Source organism: Populus euphratica, unplaced genomic scaffold, assembly GCF_000495115.2.
Source record: "Populus euphratica unplaced genomic scaffold, PopEup_1.0 scaffold45.1, whole genome shotgun sequence".
Classification (NCBI taxonomy): domain Eukaryota; kingdom Viridiplantae; phylum Streptophyta; class Magnoliopsida; order Malpighiales; family Salicaceae; genus Populus; species Populus euphratica.
Genome location: NW_011499886.1, coordinates 1,132,771 through 1,152,343, shown reverse-complemented (window position 1 = coordinate 1,152,343; position 19,573 = coordinate 1,132,771). Strand labels below are relative to the sequence as shown.

At 35.8% G+C, this 19,573-nt stretch overlaps 2 protein-coding genes across 5 annotated transcripts; one reads left to right on the top strand and one right to left on the bottom strand.

Annotated features, from left to right (window-relative positions):
- Positions 1-308: 308 nt before the first annotated feature.
- Positions 309-3,033, top strand: LOC105130369 (pentatricopeptide repeat-containing protein At2g13420, mitochondrial-like). Its single transcript, XM_011032841.1, has 2 exons — positions 309-2,052; positions 2,384-3,033. Exon 1 carries the CDS (start codon positions 359-361, stop codon positions 2,003-2,005), a length of 1,647 nt encoding a protein of 548 aa, XP_011031143.1. The 5' UTR covers positions 309-358; the 3' UTR covers positions 2,006-2,052; positions 2,384-3,033.
- Positions 3,034-11,743: 8,710 nt separating this feature from the next.
- Positions 11,744-15,955, bottom strand: LOC105130367 (probable LRR receptor-like serine/threonine-protein kinase At1g53430). Of its 4 annotated transcripts, none has more exons than XM_011032837.1 (10): positions 15,637-15,955; positions 15,453-15,544; positions 14,957-15,206; positions 14,191-14,781; positions 13,848-14,096; positions 13,592-13,755; positions 13,427-13,503; positions 13,191-13,338; positions 12,612-12,758; positions 11,744-12,517 (listed from the first exon to the last, which is right to left on the bottom strand). In XM_011032837.1, exons 1-10 carry the CDS (start codon positions 15,839-15,841, stop codon positions 12,278-12,280), a joined length of 2,163 nt encoding a protein of 720 aa, XP_011031139.1. In that variant the 5' UTR covers positions 15,842-15,955; the 3' UTR covers positions 11,744-12,277. The 4 variants fall into 4 exon arrangements, with proteins under 4 accessions (XP_011031139.1, XP_011031141.1, XP_011031140.1 ...); XM_011032839.1 differs by having other exon boundaries at positions 14,975-15,206; XM_011032838.1 differs by having other exon boundaries at positions 15,643-15,955.
- Between the last annotated feature and the right edge of the window lie 3,618 nt (positions 15,956-19,573).

The window sequence follows — 19,573 nt, the reverse complement described above, 5'->3', positions numbered from 1 at the left end:
TATTTCAAAAAACACTTTTATTTCTTTTCTCAGACTTTTTATCCTAATAACTTATTTTTTTTACCTTTTATTTTTTTAAAATAAAAAGTCAAATTAAATAAAAAACTAAAATGAAATGAATGAAGATTAATTTATAAATAAATGTATAAACACAGGGACTAAATAACAATTTGTGAAACCACAAAGAGTAATTAATTATTTTTACTAAACTACAAAGACTAAATTATAATTAACTAATATTTAATTAAAAAAAGTTAGATAAGTAGTGGCACCAAATTTTTCAATTCCCTATTCCTCCCTCCCAGAGTCCCAGTCCCTCCCTCCGTCCTCCAAAATACACTGCATAAATCAAAGAAACATGGCAATTAGATTACTCTACCACCAACCAACCCTACTCACCTCCTCCACTTCTCTCCTCTCTCTCCGCCTCTTCTCCTTCATCCAAAACCATAACTTCTCTTCAGATAACGATGCTTTCTCTCCTCGAAACGATGCCCTTCTCCCTACCCTCCAACCTTCAAACGACGCCGATTTACTCTCCCAAATCCTCCTCCACCACCACAACCCATTCCATGCCATGGAATCATCTCTTCAATTACCCGGAATTTCTCTCACCCCCTCCCTCCTCCACCAAACCCTCCTCCGCCTCCGCCACAACTCCAAAATCGCCCTTTCCCTTTTCCACCACTCCCTCTCCCTCCCTCCCACCTCAACCGACACTCCACCCACCTTGACCGGCACTTCTTCTACCTCAGCCGACATTTCAGCTGCAACCACTGTCACTTACAATCTTATGATCGACATTCTCGCCAAAGTCCGACAATTTGATGTCTGTTGGCAACTTATAGTTGAAATGGACCAACGTAACGTAAAACCCACTTCAGAAACTTTCTTTGTTCTCATTAGGAGATTGGTTGCAGCGGGACTTACTCGTCAGGCAATTCGTGCTTTTGATGATATGGAAAGTTTTGTTTCTGAGCCTGTGAATGAGACCCATTTTTGTTTCCTGCTTGATACTTTGTGTAAATATGGGTATGTGAAAGTGGGTGTTGAGATTTTTAATAAAAGGAAGCATAGGTTTAGTCCTAATGTCAAAATGTATACAGTTTTGATATATGGGTGGTGTAAGATTGGTAGAATTGATATGGCCGAGAGGTTTTTGAAGGAAACGGGTGAGAGAGGGATTGAGGCTACTGTAGTTACATATAATGTTTTGTTAAATGGGATTTGTAGGAGGGCAAGTTTGCACCCGGAGAGTAGGTTTGAGAGGACGATAAGATTGGCAGAGAATTTGTTTGATGAAATGCGTGAGAGAGGGATCGAACCCGATGTCACAAGTTTTTCTATTGTTCTTCATGTGTATAGTCGGGCGCATAAGCCTGAATTGACGCTTGATAAGTTGAAGTTGATGAAGGAGAAGGGGATTTGTCCGAGTGTGGTGACTTATACTTCGGTGGTTAAGTGTCTTTGTTCGTGTGGGAGGATTGAGGATGCAGAGGAGTTGCTTGGTGAGATGGTGAGGAATGGTGTTAGTCCCACTGCGGTTACTTATAATTGTTTCTTTAAGGAGTATATGGGAAGGAAGGATGCAGAGAGTGCGTTGAAATTGTATAGGAAGATGAGGGAGGATGGTTTGGGGTCTTTGGGTTTGCATTCATATAATATATTGTTGAGGATGTTTATGATGTTGAATCGATTGGATATTGTGAACGAGATATGGGAGGATTTAAAATCTAGTGGTTTAGGGCCAGATTTAGATTCATATACATTGTTGATTCATGGGTTATGTGAGAAAGAAAAGTGGAGGGAGGCTTGTAAGTTTTTTGTTGAGATGATAGAAAAGGGATTGCTTCCCCAAAAGGTTACTTTCGAGACACTATACAAGGGTTTAATACAGTCTGATATGTTGAGAACTTGGAGAAGGTTGAAGAAGAAGCTTGATGAAGAGTCAATAACATTCGGTTCAGAGTTTCAAAATTATCAGTTAAAGCCATACAGGAGATGATGTGCTATTTCCGCACTATGACAGGCTTTAATCGTTTACATCTAGAGGTACTCTATTTTAACTACCGACTTCTTTTTTAAGTTTATTATAAGAGTACTAATTGAGTTATGCTGAGTCATATCAATCTGAATGGTTTGGTTTTAGAATGGTGATAGATTTGCAGCACAGCATTTTTATACATGGTTGGTTTTGTTACCATATTTATTTAGTCACTCATTGATGAAAAACATGTAATGTTAGCCATTGGCATTGTTTTTTAGTCAGTTTACGTCGATTGATCCTGCTGAACTAATGGATATGTTTTTTTCTTCTCTGGAAATCCTTTTCTGGCCTTTGATTTCTTGAGAAAATTCCTTTCCCTCTCTCCTGCTGTTGCAGAATTATATCACCGTTTCCATCCCCGTGTTTCTCTTACTGGTGTGGACATAATTGGTTTCTCGATTTGAGCTTGAAAATGGAAGGAGTGCTTGGCATGCATTTCTCCAGGCTGCTTACTGCATTGGTTTTCAAAGCCTCAGAGCTTGAGCCTCGCCATTAGACAATTGGTAATGTCCATGAAGACAGATATGGCATGGCAAGGTGCGTGCCACCAGACAACTCCCGAGAAAAAAATCTTAGCATATATGAACTAGACAGGATTTGCAAGATAAGTTCTGGTTGATTTCTAGAAGATGACTATCAAAGGCGACAAAGCTAGCAAATCTGGCTAAGAAAATGCTGTAATATGATTAACTACTGCAAAAGCGCCGCATACGAGCGCACATGATTTGCATTGAAGGTGCATCCAAGTTCAACAACCTCAACCAGTCTCATGAAAAGATGTGTTAGTTCGAATAGTTCGTGGTAGTTAGGTTGAATGCTGTTGCAGGAAATATTAACATATACTTGTACTTTCATCCTGTCTTTGTATTGCTACAAATATTTACTCCTGTTGATAGGCTTTATTCTGATTCGCAATGGTTGATCTTTGCATCTATGTGAAGGAAACAGTTTTGACATAATGAGAAAACACCCCCAATATTCCTTTTGGTCACTTGATGCTTGACAGCATGCTACTGATATCGAGCAAGAGCAATGGCAAGAACAGCAGGCATGCTAAATAGGAGCCCGAGTATGAAGAACAAAAGAGCCTATCTAAATAGGATGGTTGAAGTTGAAGAAGCAATCCCACGAAACTATCAAGAAGAAAAAGAAAGGGAAAATGGAAAGAGAAACGGCAAGGAAAACGAAATCCATGAAAGAGACTGAGTAGATGAATAGCATAGCTCTCTCTTCAGGTCTAGTCAACAATAATCAACACAACTAAAAAGAAATCATAAATAAATTGCAAATTAATAAATGTTTAATTTGAGAGAGATCCTTAAAATTAAAACTGTGTTTAGCATCGTAATCTTAGAGGAATGCTTAATTCAAGGTGTAAGAAAAATTAAATTAAAGGGATGGATTACAGTACTAGAATAGCTGGGGATAAAAGTGAAAAGAGGTTAACAGTTTGAGGATCAAAGTGGAAACGAGATGGTTGAACTTTAACCCGATGTTTTAAAAGCACAATTTATAACGGGGTTACGAGAAACACTCTATAGAGTGATCTTCATGTAAAAAATACAAAAACTCAATATGGATTTTTCTAACACAAATCTATCTTTTCTGTTTATAAACAAGGCATGTTTTCCTATCACTGGCTTCGTTCAGTGTTCATGTTGTGGGGGCAGATTTTGTATCCAGATCTGCCCCTTAACTTTATCTTATTTGTTAGGAATTCTGACCGGTGATGTATTGATATTTGGATAATATTCTGATAGTTTTTCATTGGAGACTAAGCACACCGACATAATATTTAATATGGTTCGGCAAATCATCTATATCCATGGGAGAAGCCATTTGATTATATAGAAAGAGTACAAAATTTACAACAATAGAGGAAGAGGAATCATCCCCTCTTTGACAACTCTTAACCTCACTCTATTTCTCTCTTTTTAGTGCTACAATGGAACCCACTCTCTCCTACATTTCTTGCATCTTTGGCTCCTTTTCTTCTCATATTTTGTTCTCTCACATATGCCTCTATTTATAGGCATTCATGGAGGCTCTTCTTGGTTTGTTGTCAACATTGTTGACCAGCAACTCTAGCTCATTTAACAATGGTGGCTGCCAATAATCAATGGTTGGTGCCTTCCATTTATTGCACATGAAGTGGCAACCAACCTAACAATCACCCTCTTTGCCATTCATGTGGTGCAACTGTCCTCTTGCTTCTTCAACACAAGTTTGCATCTTGCAGCTCTTCCAAGCTTTCCATTTTAAGAGCGTTTGTGGCTAAGTTTATAGGTACTTGCCAAACCTTTCCATCATCAGAGTAACAAAAGCACACCTTTTCTCACACAAAAGGATCACTATAACCAAATGGTCTGTCACATCACATCTGAATAGTTTAGCGTTTGTCTCTGGAACAACATTCCCCTTCAAGCGTATCAACCATGCTCGGTCCGGAATGATTCATCAAGCTTCACATCAAGGCTTATAACACCTCCTCAAATGGATATTTCAAGTGCGACAGTCATTATCTGAGTATCTCAATATGATCACAAGCTCACTACTCTTCCAAGAGTCTACTCATTCAAGAGTTGTGTTTGCCCTCTGTTCCACCCTAAGAACCACGCCTTACTTCTCCATGAGTCTCTCGTTCTTAGTTTCAAGAGTCTAGGTAGCTTTCCACCTTTAACCATGGGAGCAACCTATAAAAGGTTGATCTATATATGCTTGATACTCTAAGTATTACAATGCCTTTACCGAGCTCACCACCTTGATAAGAGTCAACTTGTTCCCGAAACCTGCGTATGCCCTCTGCTCCTTTGTAGCAGCCGCGTCTTAATGCTCCACAAGTCATCCACTCATTGTTCAAGGCAAATGTCTTCTAGCTCATTGATCTTTAGCATGGGGGCAATATCCATGAAAGTCAATCAGACATTTGTCTTCATGCTCATCATAACTTCTTTATTGGCTATACATTTGTCCACTTATATCCGGTCATCACATTAGCTCTAGGGTGTTTAAAAATTGGGCTCCTATCATGGCACTCACACCTTCTTTTAAGGTGTCTCCTCCTGTCATCATGAGATTATTTGAACTTGGACTCATATCACGATCCTCACACTTTCTCCTAAGGTGTCTTCGTCTATCGTCATAAGATGGTCTAAACTTGGACTCATATCACGATCCTCACATCTTCTCCTGAGGTGTCTCTTCCTGTCATAAAGCGGTCACATCCTTCTTATTGTCTCATTATAGTACCTCGTTGGATCCTCCGGGTACTCCTACACAATCTTCATGTGCTCTCGTGCAATTTTGGTTCTCCAGATTTCTCCCTATTCCTTGCTTATGTTTGATAGCAGCTCATCCTGTCACAACATCTATCCAAGTTTAAATAGGGTGCCAATCTTTATCCCTTTGCTGTATTTCTCTTCCATTATCAGGGTCTTCATCAATTCTGCCCTCGAGGAATTACAGTCACCGAATCTAACTTCCTTAGAGAAATCACAACTCCATCAGATCTTTGATCATACGGAACCCAACTGTTCCTTTGTGCCGTCATCCTGCTAATCTTCAACAGTTTCATAACAAACTGTCACATATACAAAAATAGTATCGTATGGATAATCCTTCCACTAAGCAAGTTCCCAGGAAAGATTGGAGGGGTCACAACGGTCCCGCTTAAAACCCAATCTCCTAGACAGAACTTCTTAGGCCATATCTATTTATCATACTGTCTTTTTGTATATACAACCATTTGCTAGCTTTGTCGCGGCTTTCCTTTACAAGTGATCTGGGGTATCCTGGTTTTATACCTGATTTCTCAACATCTGACGAGACTACCAGTGCTTAGATTCGTCAAGATTGGTCTTCATCAAATTTCACTCTCCACCTCAAATTGTCCACATGATCGAGTGTTCAGAGTATCCCAATTTTGCTTCCCTCAAAGCAATTAAAATTTCCCACATAACAGGTCAACACATGTAATTGGGCAAACATGTGTGATTTCTTCTTCTTCATCTCCATCGACCACCATGATGACCATCAGATGCCTCCTGATCAGGTAATCTCTCTTCAATAATTCACCCTCGCTAATTTTTAGTCTCAATCTCAATGATTGGATCATATCATTGCATCCAGAATGATTAAATTAGCTGGAAAGAAGTCTGAAATCATCCAAATCGCACTTTAGACGGCTAAGATTTAATCAAAACAATTCTGGCCTCATAAACGGCCCAGATTCAACCTCAGAACCGGTTGCAGGTAGACTTCACCACACAAAATCCTGTCCTTCAGCTCGTGGCTCGACTCGGCTCCAACTCAGCTCGGTTCGACTCGATTCAGCTCACTCTCGGCTCGCGGTTAGTGACATGGCAGTGGGTCCCACAGTGCTGACGTGGCTGATGATTGGTGCTGACATGTCATGCCACCTATTCATGTTGATGAAACTATGACGTCATGATGACATCGTCATCATCCGGATCTCGCGCGTAGGTCGGATCTTTTAGTATTCAGGTCGGGTTAGCCCATCTGGGCGAAGAAGACGCGTGTGACACGTGACGTGCGTCGGCGCGCATGTCCAGCCACCCCGCCGGCGCGTGCGGCGGTTTCCGATGTTCGATTTCGACACGGTTTTCATCAGTGGCTTCGTCTCTTCCTCCTCTACATAGTGGTATGGTCAAAATACAATTTTGACAACTTTCAGTTTTGAGCAAAATCAAACACCACTTTGAACCATGTGCTCTGATACAACTTGTTAGAAATTCTGACCGGTGATGAATTGATATTTGCTCATTAGAGAAGAAGCCCACCGAGACATGATATTTTACGTGGTTCAGCAAACCACCTATATTCACGGGTGAAGCCATTACATTATGTAGGGAGAGTACAAGATTTACAACAATAGAGGAGGAGGAATCATCCCCTCTTTAACCACTCTCAACCTCATTCTATTTCTCTCTTTTTAGTGCTGCAATGACAACCCACTCTCTCCTATATTTCTTATATCTTTGGCTCTTTTTCTTCTCATATTTTGCTCTCTCATGTATGTCTTTATTTATAGGCATTCATGAAGGCTCTTCTTGATTTGTTGTCAACATTGGTGGCCACCAACTCTAGCTCATTTAACAATGGTGGCTGTCAATAATCAATAATTGGTGCCTTCCATTTGTTGCATATCAAATCACAACCAACCTAACATTATCTTCTGGTCATTCAAGGGAATTTTGGTCACCCTTGTCCTTTTAATTTATGGTGTCAAAGTCCGGTCAGAACAAAACTCTTTCCTTTACATAGCTGTTAACATAGGATTGAAGATATCAAGAGATCGGGCATTGGTAACTTCTCTAAACTTCCTGTCAAGTATATCCGTTGAAGAACTAAGGAGAAGAAGATGAGTAGTGCGTGTCAATGACCTCGCCCTTTCTTATTGCGCTATTGCGCTAACAGACAATGGGAGAAGGTTGATCAACATTTCAATGGAGGAACAAGAAGCTCTTCCAGCTCTTTTCCTGAACTTTACAATGTCCAATCTCCTGAGCTGAATCTTCCCAATTCTCTCATAAGAATATTTCTCTGATTTTCCTCCAAGAAGCAAAGCTTTTGCAGGGACTCGTGTAAACATCTGATTTGCTCAGGTGCCTTAAGACCACATTTAGTGGGAGTCTGGTCGTCAGAATCAATTTCATCACGATACACTAGAAGGTGTCGTAGTTTTTGAAGCATCAGAATCGCTACTGGCAATGGAGTTGCATTGGGCATGTTTCAGATCCTGAACAACTGTAAAATCTGAAAATAGATTAAAAATAATAAAACTATAGTTGATTACAAGCCGATCCATTTTAAAGAACTGGGCTATAGAACCCCTTGATAAAACTTAAGCAAATCTTAAAAATAATAAAACTATAGTTGATTACAAGCCGATCCATTTTAAAGAACTGGGCTATAGAACCCCTTGATAAAACTATATATATATCAATTCAACGATCGGATCGAAATTTATAGGTCAGATCTATCACCCTGCAACCCAAGCCTCTTAATGGGAATCAGTCCATAAACATCATTGAAAGACTATCCATGTAACCTAGTTGTGGTAGATTTACAACTGACTGATCAAACCACCTGCATCAAATTTGTGATGTTCGAAAAACTGTTGATGTGTCTGATCTGGTTTATGTAATGCTTTAAAAATTTGTATTTCTTGAGATGCTTTGAAGGCTGAGAAGCCCAAGAGGGGAAAGGTTTCACAAGAGATGCAAACACAGTCACCATTGCAGGATATGTAACATTGTCCAAAGCCTGCATCAATGTATGATTTGTCAGAAATTGATCAAACATATCTATTAGATATACATACATGGTTAAGTTGATGAAATTATCCACTGCATCTCGGCCGATGCCAATAACAATCAGAGCCAAAAGGTCTTTGGTATTCATAAGAACTCCAATAGGACAAGGGTGAGCAAGCCAAGACAACAATCACCACCAGCATGACTACATTAGTTTGAGACATCATAAATACTAAGTCAATTCTACTAAGTTGATGAAATATTTTTATCTTTTTAAGAATATATATATATATATATATATGTTCCCTCTTTGTTATTATGTGATATTTCACTCGGAACTAAGAGTTATATATATGTTCCCTCTTTGTTACTATGTGATATTTCACTCGGAACTAAGAGTGTATTTGAGATTGATGTGTGATTAAGTTCTTTCTTAGTAAAACTCAAAAAAAAAAATGTATTTTACCACATTTTATTTTTAAATGTTTGTTTTTGCACTTCAACCAATTTTTTTTAAAATTTTAAAATTTTTTACTTCAAATTATTCAAATTATTTTTTGTATGTTTTTTAGATTATCTAATGTTAAAAATGAATTGTAAAATAATAATAATAATAAAATATTATTTTATGCATTTCCAAACAAAATACAAAATATTTTTACTATAATATCAAAAGCTTTTAGGGAGATGTATTTTATATTTTAAGAAGATTTTACTTAAAAAATAAATTCACCTCAACGTACTTCATTCCCAAGCACTAAAATCTTCACTAATCAAATGTTATCAAAACCATTCTGTACTGCAATGCAGTTTTTAAGTACTTCATGCACAGGCACTAATTTTTTATTTTTTAAAATTATTTTATTTTTAAAATTTTAAAATTATTTTAATATATTAATATCAAAATAAAATCTAAAAAATAAAAAATATTATTATGTTGCGCTTAAAAAATCCTTGCTAAACAGCTCTAAAAAAAGGCAAGATTCAGAAAACAAGTGCTACAGTAAAAAAGAAAATAAAAGTTTTTGCTGACAATGGAGTAGAATAGTAAAAGTTTCGAAAATTGTAAAAAACTGAAACTAATGACAATTGGTGAAGAGAACGTATAGACATTAAACAGTTCAACCAGATATGTATCATTTCATCCAGCTCTCTGTTCAGGCCGTGGATTAGCACAGAATAATCACCTCCATACAGAAAAATTGTAGAGGTTGGTGGGTTTCGCCGCTTCTAAGAAATTGACAAGAGAAATTTCATGGGGAGTGCACAATTCTTCGCTTTGTTTATCCAAAAATAGTATTTTTGCACTTTTTCCCATTTGAGATTTTCATCAACTCTTGCAAACATATTCCAAGCTAATATGTTTCTAAGTATAGGAAAAGCCTGGATAGAAATAGCTGATGGCTATTTGGTTGTTTTATCAGTGGATGATGGAGCCTTGCCATATTTCTCTGTCTATCCATGTAGACCGGCTGTGGGCAATTTGCTTTCATTGCCTTCAAAATGGAATCATCACCCAGTGACGGTGAAGTAGCTGTTTTCGCAGACACGGACATGGACACTCACATCTCCATGGGCGTCTAGTTTGATATCACTGTTACTGATTTCAAGAGTAACTTTGTTTCCATATTTTTTCCCTGCCTCTCTTTTTTTATTACTAACATCCTCTCTTGATTTTCAAGAACTCCATTTTTTTTTGTTGCCTTTCCTTGTTTGGTGCTTAACTTGAAAGGTTTTATTGGGTTTTGTTTACCTTTGAATTCTAAAGCACCCCCTTGTGATTTTGCTGTATCGAATTGCGATTGCTCACATGTTTTATTTATAGCTTTTTTTGGGGGGGAGGGGAAAGCTGCTGCTATTTCTTATTAATTGTGGAAGAAACAGATTTGTCAGGTGATATCATAGGACTACAGGAGGTTAGATGGTGTTTGACTAGAGTAAATTTCAATAGCCTTTTGTTTCATTAATGCTGAAGGTGAAGGAAGTTACGATTTGCTGAATCAAGAAGAATGGCATGCTAGAGGGTCCTGAACATGCTAATTCAAGTAGGTTGCTGGGAATATATATCTAAGTCCAATGAAGCCCACGTCAAGCACTTTAAGATAACATCACAGTCTGATGCATGAAAGCAGACGATGATGTTTTCCCGCGCAATTAGTTTTATTTAATATTTTCTCAATAAATTTGAGAAACAAGATTTATTTTGTTTACTCTTCATACAAACGAAGAACAAAACAAAGAAAGAAAGAAACCATGCCAACATGATTTCTGGTTAACGCAATTATCTGTGGGATAATTGTGTTTTCTCTAGCTTCTCAATAGTTCAAATACTTCGTTCTCTTGTTTTTTTAACCATATTTTAGCTCCATTTTTACTAAATATAATATCTAAGTTATTGGAGGAAATTAAATATTTGTTGAGATTCCAAAACTTATCCAATTCACTAGAGATGCTTCCAAATCAATAGCCATTTTTTCTTTCGTTTATCAAAGAAGTGATCTCAAGTGAGAAGGAGAGATGTCAAGCGAGTGAAGCAAAGCGTTAAGGTATTATTGCATGATGTGTACAAGATGGTTTATAGTGTACAGTTTTATCCAGGTGTTTTAAGTAATTGTATTATATTTCTAGTGCGGTCCATTGTATTATTACTCTATCTCTATAGTGCCAGCATAATAATCTTACCACGCATTTTAAGATATAGTACCAGTAATGTGCATCACAACGAGTTAATATTATTTTTTAAAAATATAAAAAAAATTACGCAACAAGTTAATATTATTTTTTTAAAATATAATATTTGAAGTTTTCAGATTAATAACCATACCAAATCTAAAAGGTTTGAACTTTAAATCTAAGAAATAACAGTCATACCATATCTAAAAGGTTTGAATTTTAAATCTAAGAAATAACAGTCATACCATACTTAAAAAACTTGAATCTAAATCCGACAGTCATATCAAACCTAACTGCCTTCCAAATAAACAATAGAAAATACAGTGTCTCGCATGATCCTTTTAACAACGTGTCTACATTATAGTTCATAATACAAATATTTTATATGCACAATATCAACACACAGATTTTCCGACGCCTCGTGAACCTTTTAGCATCTACCTACCGCGTGGTCCACAGTATTTGCATTGTTATGGTATAATATAATTATCACCACTGGTATCTACGGTGTGGTGACATGGTGCAGAAGGGCAAGTTTCAGGCATCTTCTTGTCAGCGGCTACTTTGATTACAAAAGATAAGTTTGAAAAAAAAGAAAATCTTTTTCCTTATCTATTCTTACAATCTCAGACACCAGAGTTTTCGTGTGCAGAACAATAAGGTACTTTCTGTCCAGTAGCTTGTTTGTTTTCTCAAAGTTCGAGGACAGTGACGATCCCAGCATCCAGGTACATGATGCTTGAACAAATAGCAAAGGGAACATCATATACAACAAAGCAAATAATAAAGGTTAAGCTTTTTCATCTTCAAGGGACAACACCAGCCAACCCAAACAAGTGTTTCAGAGTAAGAAGAACAGGAGGAATCTTAGCTGCAGTTCCATACAAATAATGAAATCCTGCAGAAGATATTTTTAGCACCACTATGTGATGCAAGAAAGCAAAGACACTCGTCTTCGGGTACAGCTTATAATTGAAGAGAGGCTTTACTGTCCATATTCACCCCTAATATTCAGGTGGGAGTTTTGCTATATGCTAAATCATTCTCTAAACTACATTAAACAATGACCAAGGATTGGAGACAAAACCAGTCCATACACAGTAAAATAACTTTTTAGCCTAGGCGGAGGCAAACCTCTTGCACAAAACCTCTCTTCCAAGACCTCACCAGTGGATTGAACCAAGAACAGAATCTGAAAAGATGAGCCAATACAAGCCCTTATACATTGAAAAGTTGGCACAAAATGAGATGTACTTGCACATTGCTTTCCACTGGTCTATGGTTAGTGGAAGCTTGATGTGCGGCTCCATCTCCCTTGCAAGTAATCTTCTATTGAGACACCTTGTTCGGTGCTGCTAATAGAAAGGGAATCATCCTCTAAATCTAGCAATGCAAGATTAAGATGGGATTGGATATTGCTAGGAAATGTTTCCCCGTCCATGGCATCGTGTTCTTCTGATGCACAAACTTGATGCCTTGCCCAATTCTTGACTTCCTCATCCCCTTGGAGGAGCTTCAGAACCTGTAGTCAAACGAAATATTCATGACCACATATTCAATTCATAGAAAGGAGAAAACGAAATTACAATCAAAGCATTCAGTGAAATTTAACTTACAAGGCTCATTTGTGGTCTCCATTTAGGCGAACGTCTGAGGCAAAGGGTTGCAGCTAATACCATTCTTTCGATGTGATCATCATCATATTCACTACCTAGTCGCGGAAGCAATTGGGAAACTTTACCACCCTCAAGAATTGGCTTCGCCTGGAAGCCAGCATCATGCAATAATTAATTACAAAATATAATAACATCAAGGGCTAATATTAACAAACTGTGAAATAGATTCCTCGGAGAAGAACAGCTACAGCTCCTGAGGTTTCTTTAGAAAACCAAAAACAGAAAATACAAAATCATGCATTCAGTTTATCCAATAAGAATCATGTAACTTATAGGAACGAATCATAAATCCATCCCCAACCAACTTGAGAATTCCTGACTTGTTCAACATAAACATATACATATTGAAAACACAATCATCTTTGCATTTTCTTTGTGCGCGCATTGTCCTGACTTGTTGCTGTGGCAATGGATTTTCAAATAGTCCTTTTCTCCCCCATTCATATTAAGAAAAATAAAAACCGTCTCATTACTAGATACTCTTCAGTTCTGATTAAACAAGTATATGAGGGACCTTACCCACATGACAAGGCTCTCCTGGCCTTTTGGATGTTCACTGTTAATTGGCTTTCTACCGGAAAGAAGCTCGAGGAGCACAACTCCAAATGCAAATACATCAACTTTATCACTTACTTTGCCATGCATGAAATACTCTGGAGCCAAGTAGCTGCCACAAAGGGAATACATAAGATATTCAAACTCTAAAATAACTTTGAAAATGGGTACAAAACATGACTTGCCGATCAAAGACTCACCCAAAGGTTCCTGCAACATCAGTGCATGTTGTATGGCAAGAAGTAGAAGCCCAGCAAGCCAGTCCAAAATCTGACAGCTGAAAAGACAAATCAAATTATAATAAAATGCCAGGAATGAAAGAAAACCTCAAATAAGACCACTGAAAAAGCTTAAGAATACAGCACCTGTGGCTCAAAATCATCTGATAAAAGTATGTTTGAAGATTTTACATCCTTGTGGATCACAGGCTGATCACAGCAATTATGTAAGTAATCAAGTGCCTCTGCTACACCCACAGCCACCTTGTATCTCTCTTGCCAACCAAATGCGTTCACATCTTTCCTATTACCTAGTCAGGAAGTAGCAATCATGAGTTAAGGGTCACTTCAATGGAGAAAAATGAAATAATCTCATCCGATCCCAAGCAGAGAAAACTTGTACCATGTAGATTCTCTTCCAGGCTTCCTCTTGATAAAAGGTCATAAACCAGGAGTAATTTGTTTTGCCCAAAACAGAATCCAAATAGAGAGATTATGTTCTTGTGATGTAAAGTTGTAATTATCTCAATTTCCGCAATAAACTCTTTTAATACATCTTCAGATGTCTTTAAGATTTTCACTGCCAATTCCTTTCCGTCAGGAAGGCAACCTTTGTAAACATGACTGCTACCACCCTTGCCTATCATATTCTCTGAAAGTTAAAAGTTACAGAACAAGTTAGGGGAGGAAAGACAGAATGTGCTCAAGTCAAAATTAGTGAAGGGAAATTTGGATAAAAAATGAACCAGGAATGAAGTTTGAGGTGGCCATTGCAAGTTCCTCATAGCTGAATAATCTACATGATGATGAGTATCTCTCGCGTAGATTTTTCAACTCTTCCGGGATGCCATTCAAGTCATGGCATGGTGAAATGGGAGTCCAAGCAACCTCAGGCCCCACTGCCACGATTGCATAATTCTCGACTTCTAAATTGGAGTTCTGATCTGCATCTGCTAGTGGAATATTCTGTTTTTGATCTGGATGTACCACAGATGAAGAATTTCGGGTGGGTATCCTAAATACCCATTTAACCACAGACAGCCTTTTGACATGAGCTTTCTCCGAGTGCTGCTGCTTAGGGAAAAGTACCCGGCGAAGAAATGACCAGCCCTGTTTTGACTCCAATGCTTCACTCATATTGCAATCTGAATCCGACGGTGTCTTACTCGTTTGAAATGGTACCAAAGCCCATGAGTTATCATCATTGCCATCCCAACATGACTCCTCCAATACGTGTGTTCCAGAATCATCCGGCAATAGCAATGGCGGAGTACGATTTAGAGAATTTTTATTCTGAGATTTTTGTGAGCAATTTCGTCTTTTTTGGTTCAATTTCTCTGCCGCCAAAAAATCATTTGCGTCAGTTTCTCAAGAGGGACAAAATAAGCAAACATGAACCATTATTTTACTAGAGCACAAGAAAACAAAACGAAGAATTCTCATATGAGCATTATTCTCATTATTGAAACAAATCAAGAACATGAAAACCCCAAAAGACTAAACGATTAAAACCTTGTAAAGGATCATTACTTGCAACTGTTGCTTCTCTCTGGAACAAGATTTTGCCACTCCTAACTGCGTAGACAGAACAACCTTTCGACAATTTTTTAGCACAATACTTTGCTGTTGATGTTGAAGAGTTGAGCTTCTGACGTGTCTTGGAAGTTCCCACAATCAGCTTAGCAACATTACTTGCTTTTGCTTCCTTTACCAGAATTTTCCTCACCGATTCACCTCTACACACTTTTAGCTTCAAGTCTACCTGAAAAAACACCTCAGCCAATTCAATAATCATCCTCTCAATCTCAACACTAAATATATAATAAAAAAAACCTCCATTTTCCTTGGTGAAAATCAGAATTTCCACCAACGTTCCAGAATTCAACAACAACAAACATATTTTTCCTCGACTTTCTCGGAAACCAAGCAGGAAAAAATCCCATTCCCAAAACATTAAAATTGAGAGAAAAAAATGCTAATTTTGGAAACAAAAGTGAAGGTATGGAACCTGCTTTAAGTTGCAAAAACCTTCATAGACAGCCAACAATGAATCAAATGTCTTCACTAATGACAAAACTGATCCAGTCCCTGCCACACATTCTACACCACAACCACCAAAAACCATACAAAAAGATCAACATTTGACAAGAAATAAAAAGAACTCATCAAAGAGAAACACCCAAAGTAGAGACCTTTACCACTGTTACCATTACCAGTTCCAGAATCAAGAACATGAAGCGCAATTACACGGTCACCAGGCTGTGCCATTTTCACAAGTGACCATGTCAAAAGTTCTCTACTGTGTCCATCAAGTTTCACTCCCACCACCAACACTACACCTTCATCACCACCACCGTCGTCTCCACATCCTCCGGGGACAGTTTTGCCAGTGCCCATCACAAAGATTCCCACTTTTACTCACTAAAAAATTATTGCTATGGCTTCTCTCTCTCTCTCTCTCTCTCTCTCTCTCTGTGGAAATCAGAAAATGAAAATGATCGTGGGCGTCATGTATCTTCTTTCTTATAAAGACTTTTATTATTGTTAACGGTCTGTAAGGGATGTTATTCTGTGCTTCTTAGTACATGCTTATCAACTCTGTTTTGCAGCCTCAGCCGTTGGATGGAACCAATGCATTTTTAATGGCTATGATGCTTGTAATCATTGGGATACTATCGAATCAATTTATTAACTATATGCTTATATGAATTTTCATTTTTTTTTTACTTGAACTGTGAGAGAGATATATGAAAAAAAAAATTCTATAATTTTTTTTCTATGAAATGGATGTGACTTTTTCTATCTTGTTTTTTTTTATATGTTTATCTTTTCTAACATTATAAATATTAGTAGTTATAAATTGAGTAATACCATAGTTTATATTATATTTTATTTTGATGGATTTCATTAGTGTGGAACTTAATAGTGATAAAAAATAGAGATTTTTTTATTATAAAAGTTTCCTTGTAAGGATATTGATAAATAAACATATTTTATATAAATCGTATTTATTTAAGGAGACTCATGAATAGAATGGTTAAAAGTAGGGTAATGACTTAATAAGCATAAATTTTATAAAATATCTAGTCCAAGTGATGTTGGTCTGCTTTTATTTTAGGTCTAATATATTTGAATTCAACTATATATTGAATCCAAATGCATATATATTTAGCAAGATATCAAACTCAACTCTTGCTTGCTTAACTATATGTTGAGCTTAAATATATGTAAGCCTGATAGGATATCGAACTCAACTCTCTTGGCCTATAAATTATGCATTGAACCTGAATACTTATAGATCTAGTAAAGTGTCACACTCAACTTCTTTGAATTCAACTATTCATCATGGTTATATATTTGTGGGTCTGACAAGGTGTAAAACTTAATTATCATGGGCTCATCTAACAACAACCCTGCTTAATAAAAAATACAAAAAGATCAAGTGTTAGGTCTAAACTTAAATAATGCATGAGACTAAGTACTACTCACGATCCTTAAGTCCAAAGGGAGTTGGAGGTGGGCACTAAGCATGGGGGATCAGACGTCAAGAAATGCTCAAGATTGGATGTAAGTCCTGATGATTAAACCCTAGGAGTGTAGGGTAGGGCGTCGCACAATGCCCAAGACTAGGTTAGGCTGCAATGCTTGGGCTTAAAGGACATCAAGTATTGGGTCGATAATACAAGCTCGATATTAATTAATGCATCAAATTGGGTCTATAGGTGATATCTAGACCTAAAAAGTATCGAGTGTGGTAAGCCAAACACACCAAATAACTTGGTGAGAGGCATACATACATATATATTGTAAACATGGGTTCAGACTAGTAAAAAATTATTTAAAAATATTGAGAAATCCCGTTACATCATATGATAAAAAAATATATTTGAATTTTTCAAATTTAGATTACATCTATTGGAATTTGCTATATAGCCCATAAAATATAAGTCTAAGTCAATATAAATTAACATGGAAACATTTCACATTACAAGACTTCATTATAGAATATCCAAAACCATTAATCAAAGTCAATTTCTTTCATCTAGTAAAAAAAATAAAAATCACCAACCATTTTTGAAAAATGAAAACAATCTTAACGAGTGAGGATGGTCGAAAAATGACAATACAAATCTAACCACGAGATTTAAACCTATAGACACATAAACTGATATGAATTAAAAGTATGGAGGGAAAAAAAAGTTGCGGCCATTAGAGATACTCATGGCAATTAAAAAGCTGCTTTTATGGAAGGTTGGTTTTTTTTTTTTTAGATTTTGTTTTTTTAAGATAAAATGTAAGAGATTTTAGGGAGTGTATCTAGGAGGTGTTTGATAATGAGTTTTAATTAATATTTTTTTGTTAAAATTATTTTGTTTTAAATTAATATTTTAAGTGTTTTTGGATTGTTTTTATGTATGAGTATCAAAAAATAATCAAAAAACAGTAAAAAAATTATTTTAATATTTTTTTAGAAAAAACACACTTTAAAAAACTTCCAAATATCTCCTTAAATATGTATTATTTGATTTATTCTTCCATGCTAAGTTTTTTTTATCATGTTTATGATATTTTCAAAATTAAACATATCAAATTATTTTATAATAACTCGAAGTGTTGTCTTGTGAGTGGAATCACTCTAACTATTTGATAATATTAATGTTGTTTGAATTAAATTATTCTTTAAGAAAATATATTGAATTAAATATTTGTTTAAATAACTAAATAATTTTAAAAAATAATAATTATACATTTGAAAAATAACAAAATATCTTAAATAACGTAAGTGGAAAAACAATAATCAAAACATAAATAATTTTTTTGACAACACTTAGCAAGGAGGTGGAAGAAATCTGACAGCTAATTTGTTCCTTTTTTTTTTCTTTATAAGGTTTTCCATAATGATAAAATAAGTTTGAGAAGAAAAATTCATTTAACACAATAACCATAAATATAAATATTAAAAATATAAGCCAGTTCGGATTTCCATTATTATAAAATAATAATAATAATAATAAGCTTGAAAGATGCATAAAGTAGGAAGGAGGGTCATACCTATTCTTTTATGCCTAGCTAGCTATAATTAAGGCACATCAAAATTCTAAAAGGATGGAGTGGACGGTGAATTCAAGGAAAGGATCGCAGAATATTTACACTATAACCATCAAAAATTGCTTGCTTGCTTGCTTGAAAAAGGCTTCCATGTTAACTAGTTTTAAAAGTGTTTTTTTTTTAAATATTTTTTTTTTAAATTAATATTTGTTTAATATTTTTAGATTAGTTTAATATATTTATAAATAAAATGTATTTAGTCACTAAAGAGTATAAAAAACAATTAAGACAATCCTTCACTTATTATTTCCAGCAAATTGATTGTTATTATTTTCTGACCAAGCTCTTGTCCATCCAAGTGTACGAACCATTCTAGTCCTTCTGCTCACGGGGGAAATTGATTTTATACAATAAATTATCCATGAAATCAAATCAAGATTTGACCATTCAAGAAAATGAAAGAGGGGCATGCATGCAATAAAATGTATTTAGTCACTAAAGAGTATTTATAATTAAAAGAGTACATGTGATTGTCGATCAAGATGAGACCAATAATACTCTCTTGTTCTTGAATTTATATTAAAAAAAAGATTGTTTTTTTTTTTTTTAATTTGGAGGGTTCCCTGCGTAATAAATGTGGTTCATGCTGGATGCTTGTCACTTTCTGGTAATTTATCTAGGACGGTTTGTTTGAAAGTTTCTAATAATTATTTTTTATCTAGAAATGTATTATTATAATATTATTTTTTAATTTTTTTTTTGCTAATAAATGTTGTCTCGTCATGCATTGACTGACAAACAGGCAACAGACTGGCTAGGAGAGGAGAGCTTCAACGTGCAAGAAGAATAAACCTCATCTATTATTTCTTGTTAGACATCCTCGGGATGTTTTATTAGGAGGATTTTTTAAAATATATTTTATTTTAAAATATATTAAAATAATATTTTTTATTTTTTAAAATTTATTTTTTACATTAAAGAGTGCTTTTGAAAGAAAAAATAAACAGGATTTATATCATAATTTGTTGTATTTATAGCATTTTAATTAAACTTCAATTAATTTAATTATTTGAATTTTTT